Here is a 22,933-nt window from a genome sequence, read left to right on the forward strand (position 1 = left end):
GAAACCTCCAGGCCCACGGGGACCCCCGATTTGTGTGTCCCTGGAGCTCAGGGGAATCCCAGAGCTCTGTGAGGACAGGTTTCCGGGCGCTCTGCAGCCCAGGCATGATACACAGTAGGTGCTTTATAAGTGCTTGCTAGGGTGCTTGGTGAGTGTGTCAGTCCCTGTGGCCTGGCAGTGGTAAGCCAAAGCCACATGCCTCCGACAGAAATGGGGGTCTGGGTGGGAAGGTGGGAGTTGGGGCGCTAGTGTCTGGGTGTCTCTGTGTGCCCTGAGTATGAGGCAGTGACAGGGCAGGTTGGGGGACCAGGAAGGCAAAGAGTCAGAGAGCAAGCAGGTGGCAGAAACAGGGGCCCACCTGGCTGATGGGATTCCAAGCTAGGAGAGTTCCTCCCTCATTTGGGGGACTTGGTGGCATGGTCATGTGCACAGGGTCTGCTTGTCTGCTGACTTCTCTGACTCTCGCCGGCTCATGTGACCGTCGGGCTGGCTGGCCCAGGCAGATCTGTGAGAGCCCCAGGGAGGGAGCCCAGGTCTTCGGGGCCAGGCTGCCTGGGTCCCGTCCCAGCTGGTGTGACTGTAGGGAAGGAACTTCATCTCTTTGCCTCGTCTCCCTGTTCTGTACGACAGGGAGAAGGAGACCTCGGCCTCGTGGGTGGCTGTGAGACTTAGATGGCCTGACACCTGAAAGCGCTTAGAGCAGAGCCAGGCCTGTGTTGCGTGCGGCTGGCCGTTACTCCGTGTCTGGCATCTGAAGGTACCGCTCGCCGCACCCCAGGGCACGGTGTTCACGTTCTCCTTCCATCCCCATCAGGTCTTGACCAACAAGAGTCACCTCTGGGTTGAAGAGAATGTCTGGCGGATGGAGATCTACCTCTCCCTGGGAGTGCTGGCCCTCGGCACGTTGTCCCTGCTGGCTGTCACCTCCCTGCCGTCCATCGCAAACTCGCTGAACTGGAGGGAGTTCAGCTTCGTTCAGGTAAAGCAGGGCTGCCGTGGCAGTGAGCCTCAGCTCGGCCTCCCCGCCTGGCGTGTGCCAGCACCTCCCCCTTTGCACACGGCCTCGGTTGTGATAATCTACACAGCAGGACTGCTCAGTCAGGCGCCAGGGCTTCTGGGCCCGGCCCAGTGCCCGATAAAGGGCTGCCTGGGACCAGCTCATTCTCCTGGCATCTGGGGAAGCAGATATAAGCGTGTGAGAAGAGTAGACAACAGACCACTGAGCCCTGGATTAAGCAGGGTCAGTTTCACAATTCTTGAGCTTCCCAAACCAAACCTCATGATGTGCAGTCACTGGACATCACTGGCGGGGGGTCAGTGGGCCAGAGAGTGAGCCTAGCTGACCACCCAGCACCTCCTCTCAACCCAGCCCTGTGGGTCCTGTAACCCTGGAGGTGAGCATTGGGAGGGGAGCATTGGGAGGCAAGCATTGGGAGGGGAGCACTGGGAGGTGAGCATTGGGAGGGGAGCATTGGGAGGTGAGCACTGGGAGGATCGCCCGTTTATAGCAGATGTAACACAGCATCTCCCAAAGGACCCCATTCCCGTGAGAAACCCAGAGAAAAGGAGGTCTGGAGTCAAATGAATCTGAGAAAAGGTTTGCTGCCCCCCAAGAGAGACACAGTGCACTTTGGCACACTGGAGATTCTAATAATGTCTACAACACAAACCTTGATAACCAGACTTCTTTTTTTAATGTATTTTTATTTATTTCAGAGAGGAATGGAGAGGGAGAGAGAGATAGAAACATCAACGATGAGAGAGAATCATTGATCAGCTGCCTCCTGCACACCCCCTACTGGGGATGGAGCCCGCAACTCAGGCATGTGCTCTGACCAGGAACGGAACCCAGGATGCTTTCATCTGCAGGCCGACGCTCCATCCACTGAGCCCAACCGGCCAGGGCAATAACCAGACTTCTTTGAGCACTGTCTGCACTCCACAGAATACACTTGAGAAATGCTGCTCGTGACGAAAGGTCCTTTATGCATTTATTCATTCAATAACTATGTATTGAGCACTTACTGCATGCCAGCCATCGGGCGAGGTCTGGGTGTGACAAGGAACAAGACAGGCATGGCCACGTTTCAATGATAAGGACATCTGAGACGGACTTTTTCCACATGGTTGGCATCTGCCACTGTTCCCCAGGCAGAACGCGTGGCAAGCTCCCGGCGTTGGTGGGTTAACTCTCCCCTCCCACACAAGGAGCTGAGGAGGACTGGATTCCGCCCCCGCTATGGTGGCAGGCCCAGGGCAGCTATCGTATCCACCCCCACTGTCAACGAAAACCTGTTGCAATCTTCTCTCTGCAGTGAGGACAGAGTACGGGATTCGAAGAGGGACACCGACAGTGCAGGGCTCCATGTAACCCGTTCATCGCCCCTGACTGGGACCACTTACACAGCTCAGAGTCAGCCAGCGCTGTGGCGGTTTCTTTTTAAGTGAGTCAGTTTCTGAGTCTCACTGGCTCTGCTCATCTCAGCAGGCCCCTGAGGAATGCTCAGGGCTGACACATGCCGGCATTAGAGGGGAAAAAGAATTTCATTTATTGGCCACTAATCCTCCTGTGTCGCACACCCAAAGCTAGGATTTTCCTGTTCCTGCCCGAGTATCCCGGGGAGCCTGGTTTATCCACAATTAAAACAGACTGCAGTTGCTTCTCTCACCAGAAAGTTGCTCCCTTAAGCAGCCGCAGATTACAAGCCGGCCACCAGCTGCCCAGGAAAGCCGGAGGATTTGGATTTGTTAACCAAACTGACTGGGGCCTCAGCAGCCACACTCCGCTTTACATATTGAAGAGTCGAAAAGACAAATATGAAAGTCCCCCTGCCACTGCAGGAGCAGCGGGATTGGCGGGCGGGAGGTGGGGAGAGAGGCAGGGCTTTACTTGTGGAGATCAGTTGCCTGCATTCTGTCCAGAGAAGCAAATGCCCTGTCTCCCCCAGGAGTGCTGACAGGAGGGGGAGCTGTGAGTGCCCTGGAGCCCGGCCCTGGCTGTCACCGGGCACAGAGCACATCCTCCCAAGCCTCTTGTAAAATGGAGCTAGTGCGCTACAAGGATGCTCTGAGCCACTGTGAGGGGTTATGTGTGAAAGAGAAAAAGCATTTTGCTATTATTCTTACAGTATGCAGCCGCATTTCCATTATCCCCGACTAAGCTACCAATCAGTAGGAGGCGGTGAGAGAGGTCAAGAAACTCCGGCCCTGGGCAGGAGAAGGTCCAGGTCACCGTTTGCAAACTGTGATTGATACTTATTGGTGGTCATAAAATCAATTTGTGGCTCGCAGCCAGCCTTTTAAAAACATGAAATAGAGTAGAATGGGGAAGAAAGCATCAGAGGGCTTTGCATGTTGCAGTTTTTAAGTTGCGATGATTCAGTAGTTCCATATACACGTGTCATGCCTGGTTGTGTACTGGGCAATGATGTGTGATTCTGACTGTGAGCCACCATCAAAAACCTTGGAAGTCACAGTGCTCTCTCTTCGAGAACTACGCAGGCTCCTCCCTGACCTCTGAGCACAGATGCCTGGGGGTGGCTTGGGTGGCTCTGGCAGTTGGTTTCTTCTGGCTCCTGGGTGCCTCTTAGGTGTGCATGATACAGTCCCTCTGAGGGAGGGGACACAGGTTGGAGCCGGCAGACCTGAGTTTCAGTCCTTCGACCACCACTGTCTGCCCCGGTACCATTAGACAGTGTTTTAGCCTCTCAGAGCATCTGTGTCCTCACTTATGTCTGTGTCCACGTCCTCTGGCCATTGGCAGTATTTGAGTTGAGGACAGGGAGAGTGCATGAGTGGGAGACATGTAAAAGTCCCAAGGCCAGCGGTGGCTGCCTGATTGCTGAGGCAAGCTGCCGTCTTCTGTAAAGTTAGCATGGCCAGTGAGGAGCAAGCTGACCCCAATGCCTTCCCCTGCTACACACGACCCAGCAGGCCACCGGGCTTACCAGCTGGCTGTGGAGACGCCATGGCTCTCCTGGGCCCGGCTGACCCCTGGGTCCTGACTGATTTATTTAGCCAGAAGCTTTCAAAACAGTGCGTCGGTTCCACAGAGGTGACTTGTGTGCATGTGTCCTTTTGTTCCCGAGGCCCTCTTCAAAGTATTAAATTGGATTTTCGTTTGTTTGGGTGGTGGTGGTGGAATTGTTTTAATTTGGTTTGGGCTGTGCTAACTGCTCCTAATTAAGCCAGTTAAACATCATTAGATCGCAGGAGAGGGCCCAGGATGGCAGAGTAGGTGGATGCTGCACTCACCTCCTCCCATGACCACATCAAAATTGCAACTAAATTACAGAGCAATCAACCTGGAGAACCATCTGAAGACTAGCTGAACAGAAGTCATATACCTAAGGATATAAAAAAGCCACGTCAAGGAGGGGCAGAGACACAAAACGGCTGGCCCCACACCCACGTGTGGCAGAGGCGCCCCCCCCCCCCGAGGAGTGAGGGGTGTCAGCCTCATGCTGGGCCCTCGAAGAGGCTGCAGAACCAACACACCCACTGGCTGGCCTCAGACCACAACAGAGTACCACTCAATTGATCCGCAAGTAGCACACCCAAAGGGAGGACTAAGCAGGTACCAGACCCTGCTGGGGCGAATTCCATTTCATGGGGTCTCCACACAGTAGCTCATACACTGTGGTGGGGTCAGCCCCACTCATAGACATGCTAGCAGCAACAAGGCTGAACTACAACCGGAGGGCCCACATAACCCACACAAGGGACACTCCTGGAGAGCCTGGCTCAGAGAATCAGGAAACTGCCACTGGGCCCCACAGGACAACTACTAGATCCTGCCACCATGCCAATACTGAAGCAGATCTGTCAAATACATAGAAAAGACACAGAGAGGCAGCCAAATGAGGAGACAAAGAAACATGGCCCAAATGAAAGATGAAGATAAAACGCCAGAAAAAATAACTAAGCAAAATGGAGGCAAGCAATCTACCAGATGCAGAATTCAAATCACAGGTTACAAGGACGCTGAAGGAACTTAGCAAGAACTTCAACAAGGAGCTAGAAAGCATGGAAAAGGACATAGAACCCATAAAAAGGAATCTGTCAAAAATGAAGGATATAATAACTGAAATGAAGAATACACTAGAAGGAATTAACAGCAAATTAGGTGAAGCAGAGGATAGAATCAGCAATTTGGAAGACAAAGTAACAGAAAACACCCAATCAAAACAGAAAAAAGAAAAGGAATTTTAAAAATGAGGATTGCCCTAACCGGTTTGGCTCAGTGGATAGAGCGTCGGCCTGCAGACTGAAGGATCCCAGGTTCGATTCCAGTCAAGGGCATGTACCTTGGTTGCAGGCACATCCCCAGTAGGGGGTGTGCAGGAGGCAGCTGATCGATGTTTCTCTCTCATCGATGTTTCTAACTCTCTATCTCTCTCTCTTCCTCTCTGTAAAAAATCAATTAAATATATTTTTTAAAAAAAATGAGGATTCTTTAAGGGACTCCTGGAACAACATAAAGCCTAACAACATCTGCATCATTGTGGTACCAGAAGAGAAGAAAGAGAGCAAGGGATTGAGCACCTATTAAAAGAAATAAGAAATTAATATTACCCTAACCTGGTGAAAGAATTAGACACGCAAGTCCAGGAAGCACAGAGAGCCCCAAGAAAGATGAACCCAAAGAGGCCCACACTAAGACATATCATAATTAAAATGCTAAAGGTTAAAGACAAAGTGAGAATCTTAAAAGCAGCAAGGGAGCCACACCAGCTGGGTGGTGAAGGGATTTAGAAGTACAAATTAGTAGTTACAGAATGGTCACAGGGATGGAAAGTGTAGCAGAGGGAATGTGGTCAATAATATTCTAATATATGTATGGTGTCAGATGGGTACTGGTTTTATCTGGGTGATCGCTTAGTGGGTTGTATGATGTCTAATCACTGGCTTGTACATCCGAAGCTAATATTGTATGGCAACTGTAATTGAAAAATACACAATTATTTAAAGTCAAAAAATAAATTAAAAAGTCCTCTGGTAGCCACCAAAGGTATGAATAACAGTTACTTTATTGAATCCTTATGAATCAGTCAGTCCTTATATACCTTCAGGATAGAGGTATTATTCCTGTTTTTCTGCTGGGGAAACTGAGGCTCAGAGAGTTTAGGTCAGTGATGGCGAACCTATGACATGTGTGTCAGAGGTGACACATGAACTCATATTTCGGTTGAACTCATATTTTCAAAAATATAAGTCTTTGTTTTACTGTGGTTGCAAATATCAAAAAATTTCTATATGTGACACAGCACCAGAGTTAAGTTAGGGTTTTTCAAATGCTGACACGCCGAGCTCAAAAGGTTCGCCATCACTGGTTTAGGTAGTGGTAAGATCACATAGAGAGCAAGTGATAAGGCTGGGATTTGAACCCAGAGCCTTGACTGCTAAAGCCACACTCCTTCCTTCCCCTCTGCCGGGCAGGGCAAGCAGGGGGCCATTGGTGGACTCACAGTGCCCGCCAGCCCCTGGCCCTCACCCAGCCTTCTCTCTTCCGCAGTCCAATCTGGGCTTCGTGGCCCTGGTGCTGAGCACCCTGCACACGCTCACCTACGGCTGGACCCGCGCCTTCGAGGAAAGCCGCTACAAGTTCTACCTGCCTCCCACCTTCACGCTCACCCTGCTGGTGCCCTGCGTCGTCATCCTGGCCAAAGCCCTGCTCCTCCTGCCCTGCTTGAGCCGCCGACTCTCCCGGATCCGGAGGGGCTGGGAGAAGGACAGCGCCGTCAAGTTCACGCTGCCCGGGGACCACGCCCTGGGCCAGAAGACGAGCCACTTGTGAGGACTTGCAGCCAGCTCTGACACCAGCCCCGGCAGGACAGCGCCTGCGCCTGTCAGGGCTGCTTTCTTGCTATGGCGTAACTGTGCACAAACCGGTGTTTGAAGCTCAAATTCCTGGGACGCAAATGTATTTAGTAATATTCAGAATGACACACACGCGTGTGCGATACATAGGTTCATATATATGTCATATATATAACAGGATTTGCAATTATACTCACTAGCTAAAACGTTCAGGCCCTGAGAGTTCAACCTGCAGATCTAAAAGCAAGCGCCAGGTTGGAGAGCAGCGGCTCGCGCTGGCATTGGCGGAGATGCACACACTCAGCCCAGGAAAGCCATGCGGGGCTGGTCCCTGGTGGACTCGGCCCATTTGTGCCTCGCACCGCCCTTGGCTGCTTTCCCAAGGCGTTTGCAGAGCTGGGCTCTCAGGTGGCAGGGCAGACAGGGTCGGGGTGGGGGATCCTGGTGTCTGTGCCCTGGGACCCAGTTGAGGCCCTTCCTTTGCCAGGTGGGGAAGGGGAAGGAGGGTGGTTGGGCTGAATGGCTCCCCCTACTCTGCCCTGAGCTGGGAGATTTCCCCTCACAGCCAGGAGTCACCACCGCTGCAGATGGACCCTCCTGTGGGCGTGGGAAGGCACCTCCTCCCGGAGGCCTAATGGGCCCATCTTGAGAACAAGTGAAATTTCTTTCCTCCTTAAAGCTGGTGATGACCGGTCCTGGGACCGCTGTGCCTTCTCCCTTTAGATCCTTAGCTTGAGTGTCTGCAGGAAGCCTGGGACAGGCCCCAACACACACACACACACACACACACCCTAAGCCAGGGTCTGCAGGGCTGTGTGTCTTCATGGAATTGGTCCTGTGGGAAACACAGTGTCTCTTCCAATGCCCTCTGCTGCCCCCGGGCACAGAGCCTGCCTCTGAGTGAGCACCCAGAAAGTGCCAAGTTCCTCTTAAAGGAGGGGTACATTTCAAAACAGCTGAGGCGTTTTTTCCACCAAAGCTACAAACTTGAAATTTGCTGCCACAAAGCATAAGAGGCTGGACCACAGCCAGGGCCACAGGACATGTGCCCTTGAGTCATATGCCATCCCTGCCTGATTCACCCTGAAACTGTGTTTACTTCCCCTGTGAATGGTCAGTTCTCCCCTGAGGCCCCACCCCCTCACCCCCCCTCCCCCGCCCCCAGCTCCTGGCAGAGCCAAGGTGTCTGTCATTTCCACACAAAACCCTTGGACACAGAGAGCGGGAGCTCCTGACCCTGCCGGAGACCTCGGTGAGGCACTGCGCTGGGTCACGCCCACATTTCTTAGGTCTCCTGGGCCAGGGGACTGCAGGCAGAGGGCGCCCTGCGGGGGGGGGGGGGGGGGGGGCAGTGAGGGGTAGGCTCCGTGAGCTCATGTTTGCAGCTCATCAGGGTCTGTTAGTGAAAAGGGGAAAAAAGCCAAGTGCAAGACATCTCATTAGGCCAGTGACTGGGGAGGAGGGATGAGAGGGTGCAGGGAACAGAGCCAGCAAAGCTGTGGCTTCTTGCAGATGTTGCCACCCGCTGCTCCTTGCCTCCTAACTGGGCCCTGGTGGAGCAGCCTCAGTGGCCCCCAGAGGTCTCTGCGAGTACCGGTCGGGCGAAGCCATGGTTTCAGCACTTGCTGGGCAACATGAGGGCCCATGCTTCCTGCTGACAGTAGCAGGGAGAACATGGGCCGCTGCAACCCACCAGGCTCGCCAGCCCCAGTGCATATTGGCTGCCTTCCTTCTCCGAGCCTCCCTGGGCCTGGGCACTGGTCCTTACACCAAAGATGCCAACACAGCCAAGTCCAGTGCGCGCCCTCCCTTCCCGCCACCTCCCACTGCAGGCGCTCAGGAGGGAAAGGATGCCCAGGTGGGTGGCGGGAGGAGCGGGTGGGAGGACCTCCTCACCCACCAACTGGATAAGCAGCCCATAAAAGGCCGGTGGCTGTGGGCCTGGGCTTGGCCTGGACCTTGTGTCTGCTGCTCTTCCCTACCTCACCCAGCAGCTGGCAACAGCACCCCCAAGAGAGCGAGCCGCTCTCAGAGCCTGGGCCAGTCCGTATGCCTCTGGTGCACAAGTGCCTGAACCAGCGTGCTCTGGGAATCCGAACTGCCACGTCGGAGGTTATGTTTAAAATGTATGCATTGGAAGAGTCGTTTTTACCTGTAGAGCTTGTCTAAGAAGCAGCGAAAATAAATATCTACCCTTTGAATCTCGGGCTTTTATTTCTGTCCTGTCGCTCACTCATTCGTTCCTTCATCGAGTGCAGGTGAGCACAGAATGATCCAGGCTACAGCTCACCTCTGAGCAAGACCTGCAGCAACAGGCCAGTGAGGAAACCTGAAGATCCAGGTGACAAGGTGCAGGGGGAGTGAGAGGAGCACAGGCCCGCAGGGGCTGGGAAGGCTCCCCCGAGGGAGCGGTGTGTGCGGTGGTCCGAGGCTGCAGCCTGGGATGTGGGCTCGGGCAGCAGTGCTTCTAGAACTGGACTGTGCGTGAGAGTCGCTTAGGGGTCTTGCTCACACACGTTCTGGCTCGTTGGTAGGGGCGGAGGCCTGAGACTCTGTACTTTTTCTTTTTTCATTGAATTTCCTGGGGTGACACCGATTAACAAAACTGTACAGGTTACACGAGCGCAATTCCACAGCACGTCACCTGTACACCTACTGTGTGTTCACCACCCAAGCCACGTCTCCTTCCATCACCATTTACCGGCCATACCCTCGTCCAGCTCCCCCTACCCACCACCCCACACTCTTATCTGTGTCCATGAGTTTTTGTTTGTTTTAAATATATTTTATTGATTTTTTACAGAGAGGAAGGGGGAGGGATAGAGAGTTAGAAACATCCATGAGAGAGAAGCATCGATCAGCTGCCTCCTGCACACCCTCTACTGGGGATGTGCCCGCAACCCAGGTACATGCCCTTGACCGGAATCAAGCCTGGGGCCCCTCAGTCCACAGGCTGACGCTCTATCCACTGAGCCAAACCGGTTAGGGCTTTTTCCCCCCCTTTTTTCCAATCCCCCCACCCCGCCATCCAGCCCCCACCAGCTGTCAGCCTGCGCTCTGCCGAGGGGTCTGTCTCTCCTCCGCTTAATGGCTCATTTTGTTCATTAGATTCCACACAGGAGTGACATCATGTGGTGCCAGAGGCTGTGCGTTTCTAATAAGCTCCCAGGTGACAGGATGGGCTTGATCTGCAGACACTGTGTAACAGCGTTTAGATGGAGTCCTTTGTCGGCTGTGCTGTACCCAACAGCCCACAAACCAGCGCACACAGTCCTCTCTGCCCACGAGCCTTCCCAGGACCCTGGCGCCCTGGCCGGCCTGGTGAGCCCTGCGTCTGCACACTGCCCTAGGGCTGCAGCCTGTTCTCGCAAAGGAGGGAGGAAGCCGGCAGAGGCAAGGCCATGGACGCTGATGCCCCAGGTGGCCCCACCCATGGGCCTGGGTCCACCAGGAGAACAGTCACTTCGGAGACCACCCATCATGCATCAGGCTGCTCCCGAAGCAGCCAGAACTGACTTCCTGCGCAGGGAGGGAAAAGGAAACCCATGTGCAGGAGGCAGACTACTGGCTAAAACCGTTTCTTGGGAACAAGCATCAGAAAGAGGGCCTTGCCTCTGAGCCCATGGTAACCGTTCTCCGAAGAAACAACCGTGGCCGGAAAACAGCTCCGCTACAATGACTGCACCAGGAAGAACCTCGCGCTTGGGGGTTTGTGTTCTCCTCTGTGTCTTCCCACACACAGCGCTGGGAGAGTTAGTGTAAAAAGAAGTGACAAAATATTTTGATGAAAAAATCACTGTTCAGGTCGCTGACATGAGAACTAAGGAGCAACCAAAATAACCTATCAGTTAAAGAGACAAATTATCATTCAGCTATTTGACAAGCTGAATCTCTTCCACAAGCATTGAAGTGGCCCTTGGTCATGCAGAAGCGTGCTTGCCCGGCCACTGCCCTGGACTCCGCAGGAGGGAGCAGAAACGCAGTCTCACCCGCCCAGCACCAACTTCTCCTAACAAATATGTTGAAAATCCCTTTCACTAACCTTCAATGAAATTCAGAAATAATGTAACCTACCTATACATATGGTTTTTTAAAAATCACTTTAAGGTCTTCATTGAAATAAAAATTAGAAATTAATTTAGTCAAATATATACCAAAAATGAATAGTAATTATAAGTAATGTCCTTGCAATAAATGAGTTTGTTTTAAGAGAAATACAATGATGCTCAATGAAATATCATTTACCCTCTTTATAACTGACATTTTAAAATAAGGCTTAAAGGGGTGTGTGTGGCCCTAACCGGTTTGGCTCAGTGGATAGAGCATCAGCCTGTGGACTGAAGGATCCCAGGTTCGATTCCAGTCAAGGGCATGTACCTTGGTTGTGGGCACATTCCCAGTAGGGGGTGTGCAGGAGGCAGCTTATCAATGTTTCTCTCTCATCAATGTTTCTAACTCTCTATTTCTCTCTGTAAAAAATCAATAAAATATATATTAAAAAATAATAATAAAATAAAGGTGTGTGTGTGCTTGAAACTTGGAGACTGGGGAGAAGTTAAGAAGAATGAAGACAAAGAAATGTCCACTGGATTTGGAAATATGGAAAGTTTATGGTGAGAATTTCAGTGGAGTGTTGGGGGTAAAACCAAGGTTGGTAGGCGATGAGTGAGAAGTGGGGAGACGGAGACTAGTTCTACCAGCTGCTGAGCTTTGCTGTGGGGTAGCGGAGCAGATCGAGGTTGGTCGCGGGAAAGCTGGAGGGGGAGGGAGTGGGTGGGTTATTTTTCCATGGTCCGGGCATGAGCACGATTTCAGTTTCTGAAGAAGAACGAGGTGCGCAGGCTGCTTGACAGTGAGAGAGAATGAGCTCAGGAAGCGTCAGCAAGGAGCAGATCCTCTTTTCAAATTACGAGAAAAGGCCACGCACGATGAGGGGAGGGTCAAGCTTTGGTGACGTGAGTGCGGAAGTCCTCTTCCCATCCTGTCTGCAGCCTTTCTAACAAAGAGCCAATGCCACCTCTGAGAGTGACAGGGAAGGGAGGCGGTTTGGCTCTGAGGAGTGAAAAGGGAGGAAAGGTTAAAACAAATTGTTAGGAGAAAGTGAGCAGGGCACTGACCAGAGAAACATGGTGGGTTAGGCAACGACAAACAAACAAACACTTGGTTATCTTTTTTTTTTTTTTTTTTTTTTGGTCTAAGGTGAAACATGGTCATTGTGTTTCCTGGAAAGTATGCAAAGTGGAGTTTTTATTCAGTTAAATTCCGTTGGTCCCACCAATTTCTGTAGTAATTCCAGGGAGTTTGTTTGAGTTCAGTTTGATCTCTGATAGCTACTCAAAATGCTTTGGCTTCTTTTTTGTTTTCTGTGTCGGGAAATGAAGGAGCACAAATGGAACCTGTGGCACTCAACCAACTAAACAGCCCCACTGCCAACCCCCCGTAACGTGGACTATCAGCCCCTTGCGTAAGTGCTGATTGCACTTCTTGGGCCAGAAACCTGGCATATTTGTACCGAACACAGAACCTACCCTTGAACATTTAATTTTACTCAACAGTTAAAACTTTTCCCCAACTAGAATTCACTAGAGCCTTCACTTCCTGAAGAGGCTTCCTGTACAAAGCAACTCGTTCCTGGGCAAAGGACACAGTTTTTAATGCTGAATTCTCCAGAGGTAAGAGAAATCCCCAGGGCAGAAAACAAGTGGGACACACACACACACACACACACACACACACACACACTAAAGAGACAAAACCTACTCTCCCTGACTCCTGGCAGAAGCAAATTCAAGTCCTTTCTGGAGAAAAACAACATCAGATCAGATCAGTCAAATAGGAGCTCAAATCTAAAATCAACAAACCGTGGCTGAGACATTGGCAGAAACACAACCCCCAGGACATCGAAGAATAGAATTATCCAACATAGAATGATGCACCAAATATTGAAAGAGTGAAATAGAGTCATAAAAACAAGCTACAAGACACTATGAAAGTGTTGTTGGCGGTGGGAACGGCACCAGGTGTTACACCCGTGGGGTCAGACCAGACCTGGGTTCAGCAAATCAGTCCTTGAGTTCTGGCTAGGAGAGCATTCAGCGCCAAGACCCAAACTATAAGAGAACATTTACTTAGAAAATCGCAGAGGTACAAGAAGTAATTCGTAGAAGAAATGAACTGAGGAAAAAAGTGGTAGAGGCAAAGGAGCTTGGAAGTGAGGACCTTAATGGTAACCTACAGTGCCTGGGGGGGACGGGTGGAGAGGGGGGAGGGAAAGGTGCCGAGGGAGAGTACACTGGGTCCTCAGTCCTAAGGATTGTAAGGGCGGAGATTGTAGCAGAGGTTCCAGGGGAAGATCTCAATAGAAGAGTCAGCAGTTTTCCAGGTGTGTCCTTTCAGGGTATGGTCGCCACTGACTGGCGGGCACCAGGGCAGGGGTCATTAGTCAGTGCAGCTGGTCCTGAGATCGCCTGTGGCTGGTTTTTTGCTCTTCTGGGCCTAGAACTGAAATACAACTGAGGCATAGATGTTACATGAAGGGTGAAAAGGTCAGGGGGTCCAAACCACATGCCCAGGGATTTGCCAGGGGAGAAAAAGTCACGCTGGGGGCGAGGTCCCACCCTACAATTGATTGTCTGTTACTAGGCACCTGGGGCGTTCCACCCAGGTGGCCTTCTTTACCTGGCTCATCGTCCTGCTCTGCTCATGTCTGTCTATCCTGCCCACCGCAAATGCATAAATAAGTGGAACGACAAATCAAATCAATGTCTCTCTCTCTCTCCCTCTCTCTCGAATTTTAGAAAAAGAAAATTAGAGTCTTCAGAAATAAAAAATTGTTAGAAACTAACATAATTTGATGACTTTAACAGCAGATTGTAAAAAATTAGTAAATTCTAAAATGGAGCTGAAAAAAATTACCCAGAATGCAAAAAAAAAAGAGACAAATGGATAGACAATATATGACAGGTTTAAAAATCTAGAGGTTAAAATGAACGTGTCTAATTTACTAGTAACGAGTTCCGGAGAGAAAGCAGGGGAGGCAAATTTTAAGTGAAAGGCTGAGGATTTCCCAACCATAATGAAGCACTGGGATCCAAACCAGCAGGGAGTGCAGGCCGTGTCATCAGGAGGAAAGCAAATTTACAAAATAAAATCACACAAACTACGGAGCTCTTACAGTGGTGCAGGAGGAATTAATGGGCCGGATTTCCCATGAGGGGGAATGAGGTTCTTCCGACATCTTTAGAAAATGAATGGGATGTGGAAGAAGATTTTGTTGGTGTGGAGTTACGTTTCTGGGATTCCAAAGTCCCCAGTCCCTTAAGCCAGTCCTGGACGAGGTGTAGCTGGGAGGTCAGTGTCCAGAGCTTCCGTTTCATGTTGTGGCTGGGTGTGGCTCAGCATTCAGGCCAGATTAAAGTCTCTTAGTCCATGTGTGGGGTCCAACACGGCTGTGCGCCATGTGGGCACAGCCATGTGGCACAGGGAGAGCATCCCTCTGCCACAGGAGTCCCAAGAGGGAGAAGAGAGGAGCCGGAATTTCCTTAGTTTGGAAGTTCATATATTACTTTTCTTGTGCTTTCAGGGGCCATCCTATTCTGGCCACTGACTCACTCACAGGTGTGACTGATGGGCAAGCAGGCAGGCACCTTCCCACGTCACTCAGACCTGACTTGGCATGTGTCTAACTTGCCTTTGTCCAGTCCCTCCCCCATCGATCAGTGGGGAACAGACTGGAAAGTGTTAAATGCAGCTTTTGGCAAAGCTGTATAAATGGCATCCCTATATTATCTGGTCTCCCCTTTCAGTCCTTTTCTACTAAATAATAATTAGGTTATCATAATGGCATCAAAAGCAGCCAGAGAAAAATGACAGGTCATTTATAGTTGTGAAATTATAATGGACTTCTTGACAGTGTCAATGGAAGTCAGAAAATAGTGGCCTAATGCAGAAAATTCATTGTCAACATAATATTGTAAATCCAGCAAAACTGATTCTCAAGAAAGAAGGAAAGATAAGCATATTTCAGATTTGATAAGAATATTTCAGATATACAAAAATTTAGACTTTCCCAATAGTTCTTACCCAAGGAGCTTCTAAAAAGTATACTTCAAATAGAAGAAAAGTGATCCTGGGTCCTCCAGGGTCAGAACAAATATCAACACAGACCTCAGGAACTATCCCTTCAAAGGAGACACACTTTGATTGGATTAGTGTACGGATCAATTTATCTCCCAGGGCCATAAACTGGGTGTGGCCGGGGAAAGGAAGAAAGATAGCCCTGCCAATACCACTGTTACCCCAAGGCGATGGGGTATGCCCAAACTGAGCCTCTCTGAGGAGCAATGATAGGAGCAGGGAGGGAGGAAATAGACACTAAAATAATCCAGCCAGTCACTAAGAAGGAAAAATAGGGTGTGGGGGGGAGGGAAGGACCAATACCTACAGTTGCTACAATATATTATCTAAAACGTCGTTTCCAACAAAAAATTATGAGGCATTTAAGAAACAGGAAAATATAACCCACACACCATGGAAACAAAACAGGGAAATAGAAACTGCCTGTGGAAATGATCAGATACCAAATTCCACACAAAAAAAGACTTCAAACCCCTATTATAAATATGCTTAAAAATGAAGGAAAAATGAAGATATTCACAGGTAAACAAAACTGTGATAATTAACCATTAGCATTCCTACCGTAGAAGACACATAACGAAAGTTCTTCTGGCTCAATTAAAAGGACACTAGACAGTAACTCAAGCCCACATGAAGAAATAACACCAGTAAAGGTAACTACAGAGGTAAATATGGAAACATATAACTGTATTTTTTTATTTGTAGCACCTTCTCCTATCTGATTTAAAAGATAACACATAAAACAATAATTATATCTGGTTGATGGGCACAGAGTGTATAAAGATGTCATATCAGCAACAGCAAAACAAAGGAGGAAGAATGGAATGGAGTATAAAAATGCAAAGTTTTTGTATATTACTGAAATTAAGTTAGTATTAACACAAACTAAATTGTTATAAATTAATATGTTAATTATAATTCCCAGGGCAACCACTAAGAAAATAATTTAAAGTATATAATAAAAGAAATTACAAGGGAATTGAAATAGTACACTAGAAAATACAGGATGGGGAAAAATAGGTTTACAGTTGTGAATACATGAAACACAGGAATTTATTCTTGTGTTATTATTTATTAGTTATTGTATTATTTTCCATACAAACAACTGTATGTCTACTTTTGCCCTACTCTATATTTATTTAACACAAACGAAAGAAGTAATGGAGAAAATGAAGAACAAAAAAGGCAAATTGAAAATAAATGTCAGAATGGTAGACATAAATCCTACCTTATTAGTAATTACATTAAATGTAAAAAGATTTAACACTCCAATTAAAAGGCAGAGATTGCCAGAATGGATTTTTTTTTAAAAATGATCCAACTATCTACTAGCTGCAGAGACACACTTGAGATTCAAAGTCACAAATAGTTTTAAAGTGGAAGGATGAAAAAGACATGCTCTGCAAATAGTAGCCGAAAGAGACTGGAATGGCTATATAATAAAAGGCAAACAGACTTTAAGACAAAATTTGTTGCTGGAGATAAAGAACATTACATAACAATAAAAGAGTCAGCCAATCAAGAATACATAACAGTTACAAACACATATGCACCTAACAAGACTCCCAAAATGCATGAAGTAAAAACTGTCAGAATTGAAGGAGTAAATAGACAATTCAATAAGAATAGATGGAGACTTCAATAACCCATTTCAGTGATGGATAGAAAAACTAGACAAAAGATCAGTAAGGAAATAGAAGATTTGAACACTATATACCAACTAGACTTAACTCATATCTATAAAACACTCTATCCAACCACAGCAAAATACACATTCTTCTCAGGTGCACATGATACATTCTCCAGGATAGGCCATGTATTAGGCTATAAAACAAGTCCCAATAAATTTTAAAATATTGAAACCATAGAAAGTGTGCTCTCCAACCATAGTAGAATAAAATTAGAAATCAATAACAGAAATAAATTTTTGGAATCCATAAATATGTGGAAAGTAAACAACATACCAATGAGTCAAAGAAATAAGAAATTTTAAATATTTTGAGATGAGAGAAAACAAAAACACACCATACTAAAAATTTATAGGATAAAAGCAGTGCTTTAGGAAAATTAGAGCTGCCGGTGCCTAAATTAATGCAGAAGAAATATCTCAAATCAATAACCTTAACAAAATAGCAAAGCAAGAGCAAAAGGAAGGGAATGGTAAGGAGCAAGGTGGAAATACATGAAATAGAGAACAGAAAAACAATAAAGAAAGCCAACAAGACGAAAGTTGGTTCTTTGAAAAACAAATTGAGGCCACCGAGACCAAGAAGGTTGGGAGACTTGCTGCCTTCCTCAAGAATTCCTGGGCCAAGGAGCTGGTGCTGGTTGCATCCTTCACCATCGGGGGCCTCGCTATAATTCTGCCCCCCTTCAGCCCCTGCGAGTACACCACCATGATCAACCAGGTGACACCCTGCAACTGCCTAGCGCCCATCCGAGATGATGGAAACATGCCTGGATCCCAGGGCCCAAGCTTGGGGTGGCTGAAGAAACTGTGAACACCTCCACTTCCCCTGGGGCCCCCAATGAAAATGTGAAAACCGAAAAGAAAACAGACAAATTGACACACCTAGACTGACCAAGGAAAAACAAGAGAGAAACCGTCAATTACTAAAATCAAAAATGATAGCAGGGACATACTACCAACCTTACAGAAATAAAAAGAATGTAAAGGGAATACTAGCAGCAATTGTATGGAAGTCACAAAGTACTGACACTGAGGGGGGAGAGAGAGAGAGAGAGAGAGAGAGAGAGAGAGAGAGAGAGAGAGAGAGAGAGAGAGAATCTGAACAAATCTATGAAAAGTAAAAAACAGAAAATCTAAACAGACCTATGACAAGTAAAAAGATTGAATTAGTGATAAAAATAAATAAATAAATAAACAACTCTACAAAGAAAAGCCCCAGAAAAAGTCTTCACTGGTGAATTCTACCCAATGTTTAAAGAAAATTTGACGCCGGTTTGGATAGAGCGTCGGCCTGCGGACTGAAAGGTCCCGGGTTCAATTCCGGTCAAGGGCATGTACCTGGGTTGCGGGCACATCCCCAGTAGGAGATGTGCAGGAGGCAGCTGATCGATGTTTCTCTCTCATCGATGTTTCTAACTCTCTATCTCTCTCCCTTCCTCTCTGTAAAAAAATCAATAAAATAAAAATAAATAAATAAATAAATAAAAGTTAAAAGGGCTTTGACATTTAAAAAAAAAAAATTTAAAGAAAATTTGACAATAATCCTTCACAGATTCTTACAAAATATAGAAAATATGGGAACACTTCTTGTTATGGGTTGAATTATGTTCCCCTCACATTCATATGTTGAAGTTCTAAACCCCAGTATCTCAGAATGTAGCCAGATTTGGAGACAGGGTCTTTACAGAGTTACTGTGAGCTCATTAGGGTGGGCCTTAATGCAATATGTCCTCATAAAAAGGAAAAACCTGGTGTGGCTCAGTGGTTGGGCATTGACCTAAGAACCAGGAGGTCACAGTTCGATTCCTGGTCAGGGCACATACCTGGGTTGCGGGCTCAATCCCCAGTGTGGGGTATGCAGGAAGCAGCCGATCAATGATTCTCTCTCATCATTGATGTTGCTATCTCTATCTCCATTTCCCTTCCTCTCTCTGAAATCAATAAAAATATATTTTAAAAAGGGGAGGCATAGAAATATACATAGACATAGAAATATACATAGAAAGAACACAATGTGAAGAGACATGAGAAGATGGCCATCTACAGGTCAATAAGAGAAACCTGGACTAGATCCTTCTCTCACAGCCCTCAGAAGGAGCCAACCCTGCCGTCCCCTTGATTTTGGATATCTGGCCTCCAGAAATATGAGACAATAAATATCTATTATCTAAGCCACCCAGTGTGTTATGGCAGCCCTATCAAACTAATATACTCCCAATTCATCCCATGCAGCCAGTATCACCCTGATACCAAGACCAAACAAAGACATTATAAGAAAAAAAAAAAAAAAAACTACAGGTCAATGCCATTTATGAATATACACCAAAAATCCTCAATAAAATACTAGAAAATTAAATCCATTTTCAATTTTCATATTAAATATAACATAAAAGTGTTATAAAGCATAACCAAATGGAAAATCAATGTAACATACCCTATTCATAGAATATGGGACAAAAATCACATAATTACCTCACTAGATGTTAAAAAAAGTGCACATCACAAAGCCCGACACCCTTTCACGAGAAAAACACACAACAATTAGGAATAGAAGGGACCTTCCCCAGTCGGATATGCAAGCCCATAGCTAACATAGTTGATGGCGGAAGACTGGGCACTCTTCTCCTAAGGTCAGGAGGCAGAGCATGTCCACTCTCACGAACAATGTGCTGGAGTTCTATCCAGGACAAGTAGGCCAGGAAAACATTAATAAGGCATCCGGATTGGAAAGGGACAAACAAAACTATCTCTGTACACAGATGACCTGATGTTATATATAGAAAATCCTAAGGATTCTATTAAAAATTACAGTTAATAAATGACTTCATTAAGGTTACAAGATATAAGTTTAATATACAAAACTCAGGTGTACCTCTATGTCCTAGCAATGACAAATACAAAAATGATAATAATAAAATAATTTCATTAAAAAATACCACCAAAAAGACTAAAATACTTAAGAATAAATGTAACACAATGGTGTAAGTACACTGAAAACTATAAAACATCATTAAAAAAATAAAGGCATACGTAAGCAGAAAGACATCCATCTTTAGGATTGGAACTTAATATTGTTAAGGTGACATTATTTCCCAAATTGACCTACAGATTCAATCCAGTCTCAATCAAAATTCTATCTGGTTTCTGTTCTTGTTTTTTGTTTTTTATTTTGCAGAAATTGACAAGCACATCCTAAAATTCATATGGAAAGGCAAATACGGAATAGACAAAATGATTTTCAAAAAGAACAAAGTTGAAGGACTCACACTTCCCAGATTTAAAACTTACTATAAAGCTGCAGGAAATAAGACTGGCATAAGAATAGACACATAGATCAATGGAATAGAATTTAGAGTCTAGAAATAAATCTGTGCACCCATGGTCAATTGATTTTCAACAAGGGTGCCAACTGAATAGTAAAAGAATAGTCATTTCAATAAAGATGCTAGGACAGCTATATAGTCACATGCAAAAGAAAAAAGTTAGACCTCTACCTCACACCATATATAAAAATTAACTCAAATGGATTAAAGACCTACATGTAAGAGCTAAAACTATAAAACTCTTACATAGATGTGAATCTTCATGGCCATGGATTAGGCAATGATTTCTTAGATATGGCACATGAAGCACATGCAACAAAAGACAAAATAGATGAGTTGAACTTCATCAAAATTAAAAGCTTTTGTGCTTCAAAGGGCACCACCAAGAAATGAAAAGACAACCCCAGAATGGAAGGAAATTTTTGTAAATTATTTATCTGATGAGAATTTGTATAAAGACTACATAAAGAACTCTTACAACCCAAAATAAAAAGATAAATAACCCAATTTTTAATGGACAATGGCTCTGAATAGACATATATCCAAAAAAGATATAAAATTATCCAAGAAGCACATGAAAAGAGGCTCAACATTATTAGTTATTAGGGAAATGCAAATCAAAATCAAAATGAGATGCCATTTTACACCCACTAGGAAAGCTATAATCAAACTAAAAATGTGTTGGCAAAGATGTGAAGGTGGAGCCCTCATACATTGCTGGAATGTAAAGTGGTACAGCCACTTTGGAAAACAATTTGGCAGAACCTCAAAAAGTTAAACATAGGGACCAGCAAATCCACTCCTAGGTATATACTCAACAGCATTGAAAACATATGCTCATACAGAAACGTGCATGAATGTTCATAGCAACATTATTAATATGAGCAAAAAAGTGGAAATCACCCAAATGTTGGTCAACTGATGGTTGAATAAAGGCCACAGCAGTAGCCAGGGGAAGCGGGAGGAAGCGGCGGTCTACCTGACAGAGCTAAGAACTTCAAACGGCCAAGGCAGCGGGGTCAGCCAGCAGGCCCATGGGAGAAGGGCCGGGTCCGTGGGGAGCTGGTCACTTGCTGGTGAGGACAAGAGGCGGTGTCTGAGGGGCCAGCGAAGACTGGGCCTGAGAGACCCTGGGATTGACCAGCCCAGCTCCTGTCCCTGACAAACCCCAGCAGAGGAGTTAACAAAAAAGCCAGAAGAGGATGCTCTAAAGTTGTGAGATTAGAACAATTCTGAAATTATACCTCCTTTCTAAAAGTTCAAGAAACCTCGTAGTATTAAACATAAGTAACCGAAAATGGTTGAAGTCGAACCCTGTATCATTGTTTAAAGAAAAATAAGGATCAAATAGCATCCCTGCAGACAATAAAGCATGCCAGGGAATCACGGAGGTGGAAACCATCACCGAATATTTCAGATCGGCTGAGGAAGGAGGGGAGATGGAATGGGAGCCTACAGCTTAAAGGAGAGCTAACAGACATTCAAAAAAGAAAAGCAAAAGCAGGCAAAGCTAAGTTGTCATATTTAGGAATGGGCAACACTGCAGCAAAGAAGAGTAAGGAGGTGATTGGCACAGAGTCAGGCTGGAGGAGGGCGGGCAGTGTGTGGGACAGAGCACACAGGCTGGTGGCCAGGTTCAGCCTCCAGTCTCCTTACCCTGGGGGTGTTCAACGCTGTTCACGTTTTAATTCATTCACTTTTTATTTGGTTTTATGCTACATACACATGTGTGTGGATAATTACCACCTAATTTTTTTTAAAGAAGAGAATGTTCTTAGTATTGTTCATAATTGCCCAAACTAGAAGCAACCCATTATCACTCAGCAATTAAAAGAAACCTATTGCTCCAGTGAAACTTAGAAACATGATACAGAGTGAAAGGAACAGGTAGCCAAAAAAACCAAAACAAAACAAAAAAAAACACCAATTAGCTGTATGATACCATTTTTATAAGCTTCAGAAACCAAGCAAAAATTAAACAATACATTGTTTAGGGTTACATATATCCATTTGTGATTTTTAAAACCACACTTTTAAAAAGCAAGCGAATGATAAACCCAAAATTCAAGATGGTTTTTATTTCTGGAGAAGCAAGGAGGATGGGCGAGGGTAGGTTTTCACATAAGCTGCATGGAAGTTAACACTTTGCGCCCTGGCTGGGTGGTTTACTTGATTGGAGCATCATCCCTTGCACCATTCTCAGTAAGGACACATACCTAGGTTTCAGGTTCGATCCACAGTCAGGGCCCATACAGGGGGCAACCAATTGATGTTTCTCACATCAATGTTTCCCTCTCTCTACCTTCCTCTCTCTCAAATAATATTTTTGAAAACAATTAAATAAAGCAGTGTACTTTTCATTATTTTGTTTCACAATTTACAAATATGTTTTTATAATGCCCGACCGGCCTGGCTCAGTGGTTGAGCATTGACCTCTGAACCAGGAGGTCACGGTTTGATTCCAGTTCAATTCCTGATCAGAGCACATGCCCAGGTTGCAGGCTCGATCTCCAGGGCATGCAGGAGGCAGCTGATCGATGATTCTCTCTCATCATTGATGTTTCTATCTTTCTCTCCCTCTCTCTTCCTCTCTGAAATCAATACAAATTAAAATGTATACATTTTTATATTAAGAATTTTATAAGATCTGCATGTAAAACATTTTAAAATTAAACATATTACTCCCATTTATCAGCCATTTGTTCATTCATTCAGTCACTCAACAAATAGTTACTGTGTGGCCACTATATGCAGATCCTGTGCTAGGGTCTGCGAGAGAGCAGTGAACAAGAAAAAGAGGAAGAAGGAGAAGAAGAAAACATTGATTTGTTGCTCCATTTATTCATGCATTCATTGGTTGATTCTTGTATGTGCCCTGACTGGGGATCGAACCTACAACCTTGGTGTATTGGGACCTGGCCAGGGCTGGATTTGTTTTTAAGGCACTTACTTATTAAATAAAGAG

The 22,933-nt window shown here is 46.2% G+C and overlaps 2 protein-coding genes across 3 annotated transcripts in view; one reads left to right on the forward strand and one right to left on the reverse strand.

The window, feature by feature from the left end:
• STEAP3 (STEAP3 metalloreductase) overlaps positions 1 to 9,020 on the forward strand; it is a 45,833-nt gene extending 36,813 nt beyond the window's left edge. For both annotated transcript variants that reach the window (XM_036319118.1, XM_036319119.1), the window contains exons 4-5: positions 815 to 979; positions 6,515 to 9,020. In XM_036319118.1, coding sequence (XP_036175011.1) covers positions 815 to 979; positions 6,515 to 6,796 — 447 coding nt within the window. In that variant the 3' untranslated portion in view covers positions 6,797 to 9,020. The remainder of the gene's footprint in view (positions 1 to 814; positions 980 to 6,514) is intronic.
• The window catches only part of CUNH2orf76 (chromosome unknown C2orf76 homolog), a 109,179-nt gene continuing 88,091 nt past the window's right edge, over positions 1,846 to 22,933 (reverse strand). The window contains exon 9 of the mRNA XM_036319124.1: positions 1,846 to 2,049. Coding sequence (XP_036175017.1) covers positions 2,000 to 2,049 — 50 coding nt within the window. The 3' untranslated portion in view covers positions 1,846 to 1,999. The remainder of the gene's footprint in view (positions 2,050 to 22,933) is intronic.

This window comes from Myotis myotis, unplaced genomic scaffold (genome assembly GCF_014108235.1).
Source record: "Myotis myotis isolate mMyoMyo1 unplaced genomic scaffold, mMyoMyo1.p scaffold_m19_p_8, whole genome shotgun sequence".
Classification (NCBI taxonomy): Eukaryota; Metazoa; Chordata; class Mammalia; order Chiroptera; family Vespertilionidae; genus Myotis; species Myotis myotis.